A 13,080-nucleotide genomic window follows, 5' to 3' on the forward strand; every position below is an offset into this window, starting at 1 on the left:
CACCCATGCCTGCCGTGTCCACTTTTAGTATCAGAGACAGAGGGTGGGAGTTAGGTACTAGCCTGGTAGATAGAGTGGGTTCAAGTTCAGCCTGAACTACCCAGAAAGAGACCCTTCTGGAAGGAAAGAAAGGGAGGGTTGGAAGGAAAAACAAGTGGGTGATGTAGCATAGGTTAAGCTAAGTCTTGCCTTAGGTTCAAGAAATGCTGAGAAGGTGAGCCAAGCTATTTGATCCCTTAGAGTAGGAAATGGACTTTGTCTCCCATCATGCCTTACAAGGTACAGAATTTGTCAGAGACCTTCCTCCTTAGATTTCAGGTATCCTATAACATGCAGGCAATATCTACTAGAATTTCCTTTTAATATTTCATATGTTTGTGAATCTGTGGGTGATGTTTTTTAAGCTAAATCCTTAGGAAAAGACAATCCAGTCCTTCTTAACTGTCTAATCCAGTTTAAATACTGCAGTGCTAACCAGGATGGAACACAAGTAATTCATGGGAATGTCATCATTCTTCATGCTGAGCTACCAGCATTTTAAGATCTGACGTCAAATATATTCTTTTGCTGGTGCTCTGTTTTGTATAGAATAATTGAAAATAAATCTAAATGTTCAAGAGTTTGTCACACATATGATATGCCCTCCAACCGCTCCCCCAAAAGTCATGACCGTGGCCATCGAGCACAGATTGGCTCTCCTGGGCACCAGCTGGGTGGGCTTGTCTCTCTCTGCGCCAGGCGCTCTGCCAGCCACTCCTGTGTTTTCCACAGCTGCGGCCCCTCCTGCGTGCAGGCCAGCCCTCTCTGTCTCTCGCTCCCTGACAATTCCAGTTACAGGGAATCTCGCCAGAGCACACTCTGGTGTGGCAGTTGGACAAGTGGGGGCAAGGAGAGATTATCCAACTAGTTGCGATTAAAACCCCTTAATCTTACACATGCAGCTTAAAATAACGCCACCCTGCATGGACAGAATGGGAACCAAAATAACTCTCCCTAGCTTCAAAAATACAGAGTTAGAACCAAAATAATTTCTCGAGCCCTTCCTGAGAGGATGCCTTCCCAAGCCACCCAAGCCTAAACTTAGAAAATAAGGTTTATTTTTAACTGTGGTACCTCTCTGAGCTATTCCAGGCTGCTTTTCAGAGGGATTTTCCAGTGTCATTAAATGCCACAGACAAGTGTGTGCTGCACAAAGCTGAATTTTGTCTGTGTTACCAGTAAGAATAAATCCAAATAACTCCAGGGACTTGTTGTTCATTACAGAAGCCCAGAGCAGGCTGAGAGATGCCAGGGCGCTGATGGCCTGATAGAGATGACCCTGAACTAGTTCTGGGACTGAGATGTTACATGACATTTTTATTAATGGTTCCATGTTTGGAGATCTGATTCATTCCTAGCCGTGAGCCCTTGAGTCCTTGGTAATTTGCATACATGCTCAGAACTGGGCTGATTTTTCTTTAGTTCAGCATATTTTGCGTTGTAAGAGAAGAGGCAAACAGGCTTCTGGTAAAGAAATGGTGGCTTGAATGATGAGCTACTGCTTACAGCTAGAAAGTTACTGCTTACGACACTACGGAAGATCTAAAGATCCTGGGAAATCGGTGGCTTTGGTCTGTCTCATACGTAGCCACATGCCATATTTCAACATTATGGTGCTCAGCCATATAAATGGCAATGATCTCAGAAGATAAGCATGGCAGGAGTGCATTCCTCATTTGTCTCTGGGGAGGCTGGTGTAGGGAACACTTCTGTGTACCGATTATATTGAGCATAACATCTGCAATTAAGTGCGACACATATGCTTTATAATTATAATTTCCTCTACTATACCTTTGTTATTCATAGAGTGTTCTAGTTATGAAACAAACTTCGCATACTATAAAGCAATATGTCATATTTTGTCAGCAGCAGTCTCATAGATCTTTTTACCTTAGCTCTTGTTAGTCAAAGGCTAAGTTGAGCTTTTTACTCAAGCCGCTTTGGTTTTGTTCACACACAATGTTCACCCACAATAGCATTGTCTAAGGACACATTCTCAGGAGGCCCATTATCAAGTGGCACACGACTATGTAATTGTATAGTTTTTATTATTGTTGTTGCTGTTATTATTATTACTATTATTGTGTGTGTGTGTGTGTGTGTGTAGATGCCACAACATACAGGTGAAGGTTTTTTTTTGGGGGGAGAGGGTTCTGAAGGTCAAACTCAGGACATCAAAGAAGTCCATTTACCAACTGAACCATCTTTTTGGCCCTTGCTTCAGACCTGTATGAGGAGCAGTTGACAAGTCCCAATAGGGGAGGGGTAATAGTGGGAGGATTTATAGTTAATATTTTACTATCAAGAAGCTCTCAATCACTTGCATGTTTACCCCTGTGTCTACCTAGTTCCGTGGCGTAAGCTGTACTACTTTTACCTAATCACTCATAAGACATGAAGGAGGAGTTTAGCCCTGGTGGGATAGCTCCGTGGTGGAGCACAGCCTGGGGTGCACGAGTCCCTGGATTCAGTTTAGGGGTGAGGGTGATGAAAAATGAACTTGACTAGAGTAGAAAAAGGATCCACGTCTAGCCTTGTAGTCTGGTCAGAAGGTTTAGACAGCGGGGCAAAGGTCTGTAGGATTGTCAATATTTAAACCCCACAGTTACTCAAATTTTATCAATTTCATCATTTCCTTACAAATAAGAGATCAGTGGTGAGCAAGGCTGAAGAGGTTGGCCGAGTGGCGGAACTAGGATTTGCTCCCATCCCTCTCCAGCTTTTGCTGTACGGCACCACAGTCTCCAACCGGCATGGAATGAATGCATTAAGAGGAAATGTTCATGTTAATGGTATTTTACTGATCTTTTTCACATATGCACTTCTTAGTTTGCAAAGAATGGCTTTCAAGGAATTAACTCCGAGTGCTCACTAGGTGCTTTGTAAGTGTATAGTCCTACCCACGAATAAGTCTGCCTCTGTGTGCGTGGCTTGAGAGAAATCTAGAACTGAATCCTTGTGCCTTTGCATTCAGAGTGAAATTTTGTGATGGTGTCTCCTGCCAAGAAAAAAAAAAAGCAATAAGTACATCTAAAGTATCTCTCATTGTCTCCTCCTCTGCTCAGGGAGATGGGTGTGAGGAGCTTTCAGATCCTCCATAGTGCCTTGGCTGAGTGGGATGGGGGGGGCACACGGAGAGCACAGAGGCAGAGTGGCCCTTAGATAGGAGCTTCTCCCACAAATGTTAAAAAAGTTATATGTATATATTATGTATGTATGTATATGTTATATGTATAAACACATACAAGGTCAGCAAAGGAATTAGTAAGACCATGTAAACCAGCAATCTGACAGGCTACATTATTTTAGGGAGATATATGCTGAAAAGCCGTTTCCCATGGAATGTTGTCCGTCACTGAGTTTATTGGTTATTGCAGCTTCCTGGGATCCTGCTGTGCCTGGGATACTCACAGCAGTGAGATGGTGAGATGCACCTGAAATGTTCGTCAGCACAGCGGGAGACTCTAACCTGCTGGCCCGAATCATTTGGCGTGTAGTCCATGCCTGAATTACTGTGGTAATTACGAGTGTGAGGTGATCATTTGTGCTTGCGGATACCTTTTTAAAATTGGAGACCCAATCATCTAGTTCATATATATCCTTTATAATGTTGTTTTAGTAAACAGAGCAGGTGTTCTTTAACGGTAGCTGCATTCTATCCTCTGATGGTAAAAGCAAAGATTGAAGCAAAACCAAAGCTACTACACTCATGGCTGCTCTCCGCTCCTAAGCATGGGGATTTGTGTTATTCTAATTAGAAAAGGATGAGGAGTTTCTGGTCTGGGGACCACTGAAGCTGACGGGCATCTTTTCACTGCTAGAGGTGGGACTGTGGACTTTCTAACCAGAGCAAAGAAAGAAATCCCACTCTGTAGCTCACTCTTGCCTCCTTTGGTTGACCCACTGATGATCTCATTAGTTCTATGCCAAGAGGCTCAGACTCTGCCAGGAGGTCCTGTCACTGGTGCTTGACTGCTCCAGAACCTTCTACCATAGGATGGAAAGTCATGAGATGGGGAACATGAAGCATAAGCTTTGGAACTGTAATACTAGAAAATAAAAAAAATAAAATACAGAAGCTATGAACGGTGGTTTTTACGTGCACACAAAAGAATTCATGTAAGTTAGTATTCGAGGCATTTTGGAGGAATTCAATCTTAAGAAATTATGTTCTGAAGGAAGTTATAGGGAAAGACAGACAGACAGGGAATAGAATAATTCACCAATAGGCCAGAATTTGGAGATAGAGCCAGTGCAATTAAATTCTAGGTTTGCTCATGAAATTATAATCACTAGTGAGATGGATCACCTCTCTAAAATAAGGATTAAACTTTATTCTCTTATATGGGGTTCTGGTAGTTAATGACTGTGATTATATTCTTTCTCAGACTGAAATAAGAAAGTCTTAACATGACACCATATGTGGGGAGAACAGAGGAAAGTTTAGAAGCATGCAGGAGATTGCACATGTGCTTTCAAAGACTCCAGGCGCAATCAGGAAGGACCCTATTCTCGGGATACTCACACATCGATTTTTTAAGGAGTATGTTAGTTTTGTATTATTGTAACAAAATACCTAAAAAATCATAAAGGGAGGGTATATTTGGGCTCATAGCTTCGAAAGTATTGCTGTGGGGTCACTTGATCCTATTGCTTTGAGTCTGTGGTGGCTCCTTATGTCCTGGAGAAACCATGTGACTAAGAAGGCCTCTTCCCTTTGTGTTTATTGGGAAGTAAAGAGCAGGGACCAAAGTCCCAACCCCTTCTAAGGACTCATTCCAGGGGCCTAATTCCCTTCCTCTATCCCCCTTGCCTCTCGAAGGTTCCATGAACTCCTCCTACTAGTCTAAATGGGCCAGGGACCATGAGCCTTTGGGAGATCTTCCTATCTGTACTACCACATTGTCTTGCCTCGTTCTTGAACTAGGAACTCTGAAGCAGGACCCGCCTGCACTGTAGAAGAGCCTCCAGATTGCACACATGCATGTCAAAATCTGGAAAACAAAAAAACAACAGAACACGCTGCCTGAAGGAGCTCGTTTTCGGTAATATACTCTAGAAAGTTCACTGTCCCCTCAACTTTGTTTTCATGGTTCTTTTTATGCTCCGATGAGATAGAGCACCAAACAAGAAAAAAGATAAAAAGCTGAGGAAACCTGGCATTGTGCTCTGGATCTCCAAACAGCAGCTGCAGAGGTACCACACTGGATGTGTTGGGCACAGCGCTGCTAACTTTGCTCCCTGTCCTAGATGCCCACATCCACAAATCATGTGTTAAAAATAAACCCTTAACTAGAGACTCAAGTGTCCTCTCTGCCCTGTATTAGCGTTTTGAATTCTCTTCATGTGCTAAGAGCTATTATAAGTATTCTCATCTGGTTTTCACAACAGCTCTCTGAAATGGACACTATTATTATTGTCTCTGCTTAAGGAATGAGGGAACGAATATACTTAGGAAGAAAGTGGCCAAGCTCTCTTACACCAGATTCTGGGCACTTTTTACTCCTCTACTGCCTATAAAAATCAAAATATAAATTGCTTGAGATATGACTTCATACTAATCTTTATTCAAACATCCTTCTTTAATAATAACCTTAAATTATTTTATTGCAAAAGTAATATAGTTATTCACAAGCTGTTCTCCCTAAGTTCTTAGTCTAATGTTACGGTTTGGAAAAAATAACCTATACCCAAATGCATTGGAATAGTAAGAATGATCATGCATTATCTTAATTAGGGATTCTAGATTCTATTGCTGTGAAGAGACACCAATCCACAGCAGCTTTTAATAAAGAAATGCATTTAATTGGGGATGGCGTACTGTTCAGGGGTTTAGTCCATTACTGTCATAGAGAGAAGCATGGCAGCATGCAGACTGACAGGGTGCTGGAAAAGGAGCAGAGAGCTCTACATCTTGATCTGCAGGCAACAGGAAGGGAATTGTCACCCTGGATGTGACGAGCATGTATGATACTATAAAGCCCACCTCCACAGTGATGCATTTCTTTCAAGAAGTACACACCCACCCCAACAAGTATGTGCCTCCTAATAACACTACTGCTGTTGGGCTAACCATTCAAACCCATGAGTCTATGGAGCCATACCTATGCAAGCCAACACATGCATGCTCCCGCTTTAACTCGGCTTGGCCAACCCAAGTCACGCCATGAGATGTATTTAGGAACTACTTTACACCAGAATTTCCTTGTATTGTTCTATGACATATATTAAAGGCTCCAAAAAGTAATATATGGTCATTGCATCCAACTCATAATATTCAAAGAATATGTAGAAAATAAAGGTCTTACACTACTATTCATTCTTGTTTATGGTCCTCAATAAAAAGTCTAGAAGTCCCGGTAACATGCAAAACCCCACCCAATACTGACTCGCTATGGTTAAATAGGGTCAGGGTTTATGTGTGTTTGATTTTCCAATATGCTCACATAGACCATCCCGTCTTCCATTTATCTCTGGGTTCTGGAGCCCCTTAATGTCTGTGAAGAAGAGTTCTTCAAATGTCAATGTGAAGTCACTTTAGATGGCTTGGTGAAGGATACACCAGAGATTTTCTGATTCATCAGTCCTAGGAAGGAGTTCAAGAGCTTTCTAGTTTAACAGGTACCCAAGTGATGCTTGTGCATGAAGTCCATGGACCAAACTTTAAGGACCACTGTAACAGTTCTTCAAAGGAAAGTTCTTGGCAGGAAGTTAGTCTTTTGGAAATCCCATAAAACTCAAGTGTGAGAACATGACCCTGACGCAGTTATTTAGAACCAAACTCAGTGGCATAGTTAGTAGCACCCTTTGTAAGGAAACCCATATATAAAACCTCTATTCGACTCTTCTCCTGTCTCTATGACAACGGTTAAAGTATAACAAAAAAGACAGAAAAGAAAAGCTGTTGACACTGTTGCTAACACATCTTAAATGTCCAGAGGAGTGCCGGTAGGAATGGAAGGGACAGCAGGACAAGGCCAGTTATATCCAGTCAGGGGCATGGCATGGCATCTATCACCAAAGTCAAATGAATGTGTGACTTTTCTTAAGTGGGACAAACTCCATAGGAGGATGTTGATGCCACTGGCAGTTTTTATGAATTATACATGATGCTCTATTTTAAAATTCAGTGGAAAACTGCCATTTACCCTTACAACAAAGATATTATATAAGAAGGGAGGTTCCGGGTGAGTAAATGTGAGGTGGTACCAACCTACCGGATCAGACGCACACTGCTTTGTGGCCTCTGAGACCCGGCGGAAGACAGGAGCCTTCCAAGGCAGTGGAGTCTCGCTTACTGGTCAAAGGTTCTAGCCCTTCCTGCAATGCAGCTTTACGATTCCAATGGTCTGAGTCTTATCTCCGCCATGCTGCAGTAATATATAACATACTTTACATTCACTGGACACACCCATTGTGCACAGGGTGACTTGTCCTCGGGAAACAATGTGTTAAGTTTAAGAATTTCCATCATGACTAGGAATGGGTGGAGCTCTAGGAGGAATAGAATTCTCGGGGAACTTATTACTCAACAGTCTATTGAGAGGCCCCCACATTCCAAACATTATTGCTGACTCAAGATGGTTAGAGCCATAGGAAATGCAGATATGCCTACACACACCAGTCTTGACCCTTCAAGAGCTTAAAGTAGTGATCAAGTGTTCCTTATTTTGACATTTTCAAAACCCCGCTGTAATCATTTATCAACCTTTTAACAGTGATCACGTAGAGAACTCTGCTGTCTAAAGGTTTACTAATGCTTAGAAATGGAGTTTCCAGCAGAGAAATTTTTCTGTGTGGTGAACCGTGGTTCACACAAAACCTTACAACTGGTCAGACTGCAGCATTGGTGAGGCCAGAGATGGAGGGGAATCCAGACCCAGGAGATGCTAGTACCCATCTCCCCAGTGGGGCACTCCTGTGAGAAAAGCTGATGCAGACTACGCAGATTTCCCCCAGCATGGAGTCCTGAAAGATTATGAAATGGGAACGAGCTGTCATGAGGAGCTATTCCATCAATGGGGAATATGGCTTTTCATTTTTACCATTCCCACACCATTCAAAACACAATCCCTCATAAACCTCTGCTGCTCTGAAAATGAAAAATTCTCCCCTTATTTCTATAAAAGTGTCTATTTTGTCAGGGAAAGTCTTTTCAAACGCAATAAGTAAAAGCCAGAAAGGCACGCAGCCATTGAATTTTAAGCCATCTGCATATTTATAGACAGTAAATCTCCCTAACCTCTAGAGTTCGGAAAACTCGGGATTTCCACAACTGAAAACAGAGAGAGCCCTGTTTCCACCACAACAAAAGAAACGTGTAAAGGGACAAAAGGCAGAAGCTGCTTTCTGAGGGCAGCACAGCCCTGCCAGGTGCCTCTGGAGGCCTCTCACGTGAGTGTAAGCTCACACTCCCCACTGTGCTAGATGCTCTTCACAACATCAGCCCCGAGCTCTAGACCCTATAAGGAGGTCTTTGGAGGCATGGCTATTCAAATGTGTTTGTTGTGCCCTGAAGAAAGGCTGTCTTTCACAAATTCTGCCTGAAATCCCAGTCTGAACCTATGCACCCCACCTGAAGCTTCCTTTTTGGTAGCTGACCATGTCTCCTGCACATGCTCGAAGGACTTGTTGATAGAGGTTTCTGTCCCACCCAGTCCCACAGTCCTTCAGTCCCAAAAAAGTACACAGAGGTTAACATTAGTTATAAACTGGTTCGCCTATTTGCTCAGGCTTGATATTAACTCTTACATCTTAAATTAGCCCATAATGCTTGTCTGTGTTAGCCATGTGGCTTGCTATCTTTTATCAGTAGGTGTTCTCATCTTGCTTCCTCTGTGTCTGGCTTCTTCTGTGATGACTGCAGACTGACTGTTTCCTCTTCCCAGAATTCTCCTCTTCTGGTTGTTCCACCTATAATTCCTGCCTAGCTACTGGCCAATCAGCATTTTATTAAAATAAGAGTAACAAGTTTTCACAGGGCACAAGACCATTGTCCCACAGCAAAGGCTGTTGCTTAAATGTTGACAGATATGGCCAGTATGCTTCTATGAATGTGTTGTTAGTAAATACTTTTTTGTGTTATTGTAAAATGATAGTAACCTCTAGGTGGACAAACATGATAGTGGATATTTATTTTCCAAAGGTGGTTTATACAACAGTTCTGGATTTGTTGGCCTGGCAGTTATCACACACCTAGATATTAACATTCCCTTATAAAGATTTCGTGAGTCTTTGGATAAGTCTTCACTAGGAAGAGGAAATGTTGGCTTTCTTGATGTGTCTGTTGTCTTGATTTGAACTGTTAGAAGCTCTCCACCTCAGTGACACTAATGTGTGTTGAGTTAAAACCTCTTAATTCACCTGGGAAGATTATACTTGAAGATAGGAATTCACTGGTAGCCTTTTAACTTCTCTAATTTTTGAACTTTTTGATACTTTATGAAAATAGATATATCTTAGGAACAAATATCCGTTAGTTCTGACCATTCACTTTCTTACATGGAATCGGATTTCTCCATAATTAAGTACTTAGACAGGTACCTGTCACTGCACACATAACATATGTGTTGAGACCTGCAGTCACCAAGTTGGTGAGCAGTGACCTATGGTATCTGATGACCCAGCAAGAGTGACATAATGTCCAGGTCTCACTTTTGTAACTGATTATCCGTGAATAGTCTCCTAATCCTACAGGTATATAATATTTTTAAATATTAACAATTGATGATTCCAATATAATTTTCAGGATTTTAAACATTAAAGAGAGATGTCTTCACATCCTTAGATGATTTGATTTAGCAACAAAAAAGTGTAACAGATAAAATCGCACTGTAGACAGTGAGTCTGTTTACACTGTTTCAATCAGACATTAAACATCCTGCAAAAAATCATAAACTGTTTTTATCCAGCCTAAAATGAAAGATGACATGTGGCGATATTAAAATATATTTACAAAAGCTCTCTTATTAACACCTAATATTTACCAACATACCACTGTGCGTTTCAAAACTCATGCTGTATGCAATAAACATACTTCTAGTAGGCACCCCAAATCCTTGACATGGGGACAGAGACTCTTATGCAAGAGACGGCATCGTTATGACAACAGATAGCCAGCCTGAAACAAAAGGCAGCATCTTCCAGGAATGCCGTAAAACATGCAACTTGAGAAACAAATTACTCCACAATTATGTACCTCTCTCAAAAAGAAAACATTTACTTTTCCCCATGCTGCGGAATATAAAGCAGTTTCAGACTGCGCTAAAGAGGGATGTGTAAGCACAGAGGTATTTTGAATTCTTAAATGCTATCCTCTGTGAATAAAGAGTCAATGACATTGTCCCAGCCCAAAACTTTAATAAGAATAGTACTTACAAGCAAGTTTCCTCAAAAACAGTCTTGTAGTTTTACTTTCAGACAAATCAAATACATATGCATTATTATATACACTATATTATTTTTAGCATTTACAATATACCAAAACATTTACTTTGGGAAAAACATTGATCCCCAGTGATAGTTCGCATCCATTTTATGTGATAAAGAAGATTCAAAAGGTACCCGCATAAGTATTTTTGTATTATTGGAAATGTTGATAGAAATTCTGGGTTCCAAATAGACTTCTCTTGTCAACTGACGCTAAAGTTCTAGAAAGCAGGTTGATTGTTTTGTTGGGATGAATGGAACAGAATTATTTCATGCTTGTTTGGTGTCCTTTCTCTTCCTGGCATTGCTACTGTTTACCATACGTCCTCTCCTAGGAAAGCAGCTTTTATTCTTCCTAATGCCCTTCCCTGTACTTTAGGCTTCCTGTATCTTCTTCTCTATTGGCAAACTGTCCGCATCTCTGCAAGCTGGTTGATACCTCCCATCAGACTGGCTGTAGCGTCATCTTTAGGGAAAGTTCCTGGGGAAATGTTCAGAGGCAGAGGTAGCGGTTTGCAACCTGTGAGGCCTGACCGCCTTGGAGGTCACATCTCAGATGTCCTGCATCACGAATATTTGCCTTACAATTCATAACAGTAGCAAAATCACAGTTATGAAACAGCGACCAACCAATGTGATGCTTGGGAGTCACCGCAACAGGAGGGACTCAATTCAAGGGGGGTCATAGCATTAGGAAGGTTGTGAACCCCACTGTCCTAAAGCGTTGCCAGATGGGAATGGTTTTCACTAACTTCCCATTAAATTGACCAAAGTAGAAAGAATGCTTGTGAATAATGCAGCCTATGTCTTACTCGCTCCATAAACCGAGAATTGTGGCACCTATGGAGCGCAGATGTAGACTTGAGATGTGTACATGGAAATATACATACTGGGCTAAGAGGAGGGGAGTATGGCTCCGTCAGCGGCCAGCCCCCAGCCAGCTGCCACTGGATTTCACGAAGGGCTAAGTGGAGAGACCGAGCATCTATTTGACCTCCCTCGTAGCGCCGTCGCCACTGTCACATAAGATAAACAGGAGCTGGCATTCAGAGTCCTGTGAGAATCATAAAACTGCAGGCTGATGGTGCCTGCCGACCTGTGGTTCCGAGGACGTGTGGTTTGCAGATGCTACTCCGCCTGCCTGGGTGCTCAGATGAGAACGGAATTTCTGTTGGCAAGATGAGTCCAGCTTGGTGGTGAGGGCTGCTAATTTCAGCTACTCAGGAAGCTGAGGCGGGAGGATTCCAAGGTCAAGGTCTGCCTGGGCAACTTAGTGTAGCCTTGTTTCAAAATCTCAAATAAATGGACAGAGAGATTCTGAGAACATTTTTTTTTTTTTTTAGCACTGCGCCGAAGTGCTTGCCTAGCAGGGTCCGGGCCCTCGGTTCAGTCTCCAGTGTTGCGAAAGAAAGATGAGGACCAGCAACTCCTCTTCTGAACACCAAGACCTTGCCCCTCTTGCTCTTAACCCAGCCTCCCTGCAACCAAACCGGTATTTTTCAGCTGCCTTGGAAGCTCACCTAAGGGTGGGTTTTCTGCTAAGTCCTGTGCTGAGGGCTGAGGGGGTGTCATCTCCCTTAGCTCTGAGCACAGCCCTTTGTAGGGGGGGGTGGCCTGGCGACATCAGAGTCCTGACTCTCCAGGTGAGCAGGTTGTGACTGAGATTCATCAGTATCCCCACGGACCTTGAGATGGCTCTGTGTTCGTCTTACACCAATACCAATGCCGTTTTCCCTCTGTTTCGCACGGAAAATATCCTTAGTTCGGTTCTAATCAATTTCAGAGCCCTACAATTCCACAGGGAGGCGATTAAACGGGAGGAATCGCATCGCCCCCCCCCCTTCAGATTGCTTTGAAGACGCCTATGGCATCATGTTGATCTTTAAGAGGTATTTAAGGGAAATGTTAGCATCTTTGCCCAAAAAGAATGCTAAAGATACTAATCACTATGAAAAATGCATACTCAAATACATCTCTTTAATGAGTTACTGCTTGATTAAGCTATGCCTGAGGCAACGCACAAACTTTTCAAATATTTAATTTATGATCAAGTATCAGGATTGTAACATTTGGATTATGATAACTTTCATTTTAAAAACTAATATTCCTTTGGAAAAATCATTTTTGTTTCCCCCAGTCTTATTTTCTGACAATGTACGAACTGTTTTCTCTGGAAATTTTACAGGGAAGTCACTGTTGTAAGAGGCAAAAGTTATTAAGTCATTTATAGCTCGATGGGCCATTAGGAGAATAAATGATCATATTCTCAAATGCAACTCCAGTTTGCCATCCTTGGGTGGTTTCCTGTGTAGATATTTATAATTTGTAACTTGTTGAGAGGAAACAAAATGAAAGCATTTGCTTAGTAGATGCAAGAACCCTGGGTCCTGGCTGGCGAGACGATGGCATAGGTGAATTGCCACCAACACCAGCCTGAAGGCCCAAGTTTGCATCCTCAGAACTCATGTTAAAAGGTGGAAAGTAATAAAAATAAAAGTGGAGCTGCACACACCTGTGACCCCAGCATTGGGGGAGGCTCAGCTGCACACACCTGTGACCCCAGCATTGGGGGAGGCTCAGCTGCACACACCTGTGGCCCCAGCATTGGGGGAG

General features: G+C 42.4%; 1 protein-coding gene across 4 annotated transcripts in view; it reads left to right on the plus strand.

The window, feature by feature from the left end:
- Znf385b (zinc finger protein 385B) overlaps positions 1-13,080 on the plus strand; it is a 352,992-nt gene that overhangs the window by 196,491 nt on the left and 143,421 nt on the right. Inside the window, exons 1-2 of one of the 4 annotated variants that reach the window (XM_050120150.1) lie at positions 2,725-2,831; positions 3,417-3,556. The exons of 2 other annotated variants lie outside the window; for them this stretch is intronic. Coding sequence is in view for 1 of the 2 variants with exons in the window: in XM_050120134.1 (XP_049976091.1) it covers positions 2,798-2,831 (34 nt within the window). In the remaining variant the exon portion in view is untranslated. Of the gene's footprint in view, positions 1-2,711; positions 2,832-3,416; positions 3,557-13,080 lie in introns of those variants that run through there. One more of the 4 variants, XM_050120134.1, reaches the window with a different exon arrangement.

Source organism: Alexandromys fortis, unplaced genomic scaffold (assembly GCF_014885135.2).
Source record: "Alexandromys fortis isolate MF-2015 unplaced genomic scaffold, M_Fortis_MF-2015_v1.1 scaffold_8_1_9099942, whole genome shotgun sequence".
NCBI classification, from domain to species: Eukaryota; Metazoa; Chordata; class Mammalia; order Rodentia; family Cricetidae; genus Alexandromys; species Alexandromys fortis.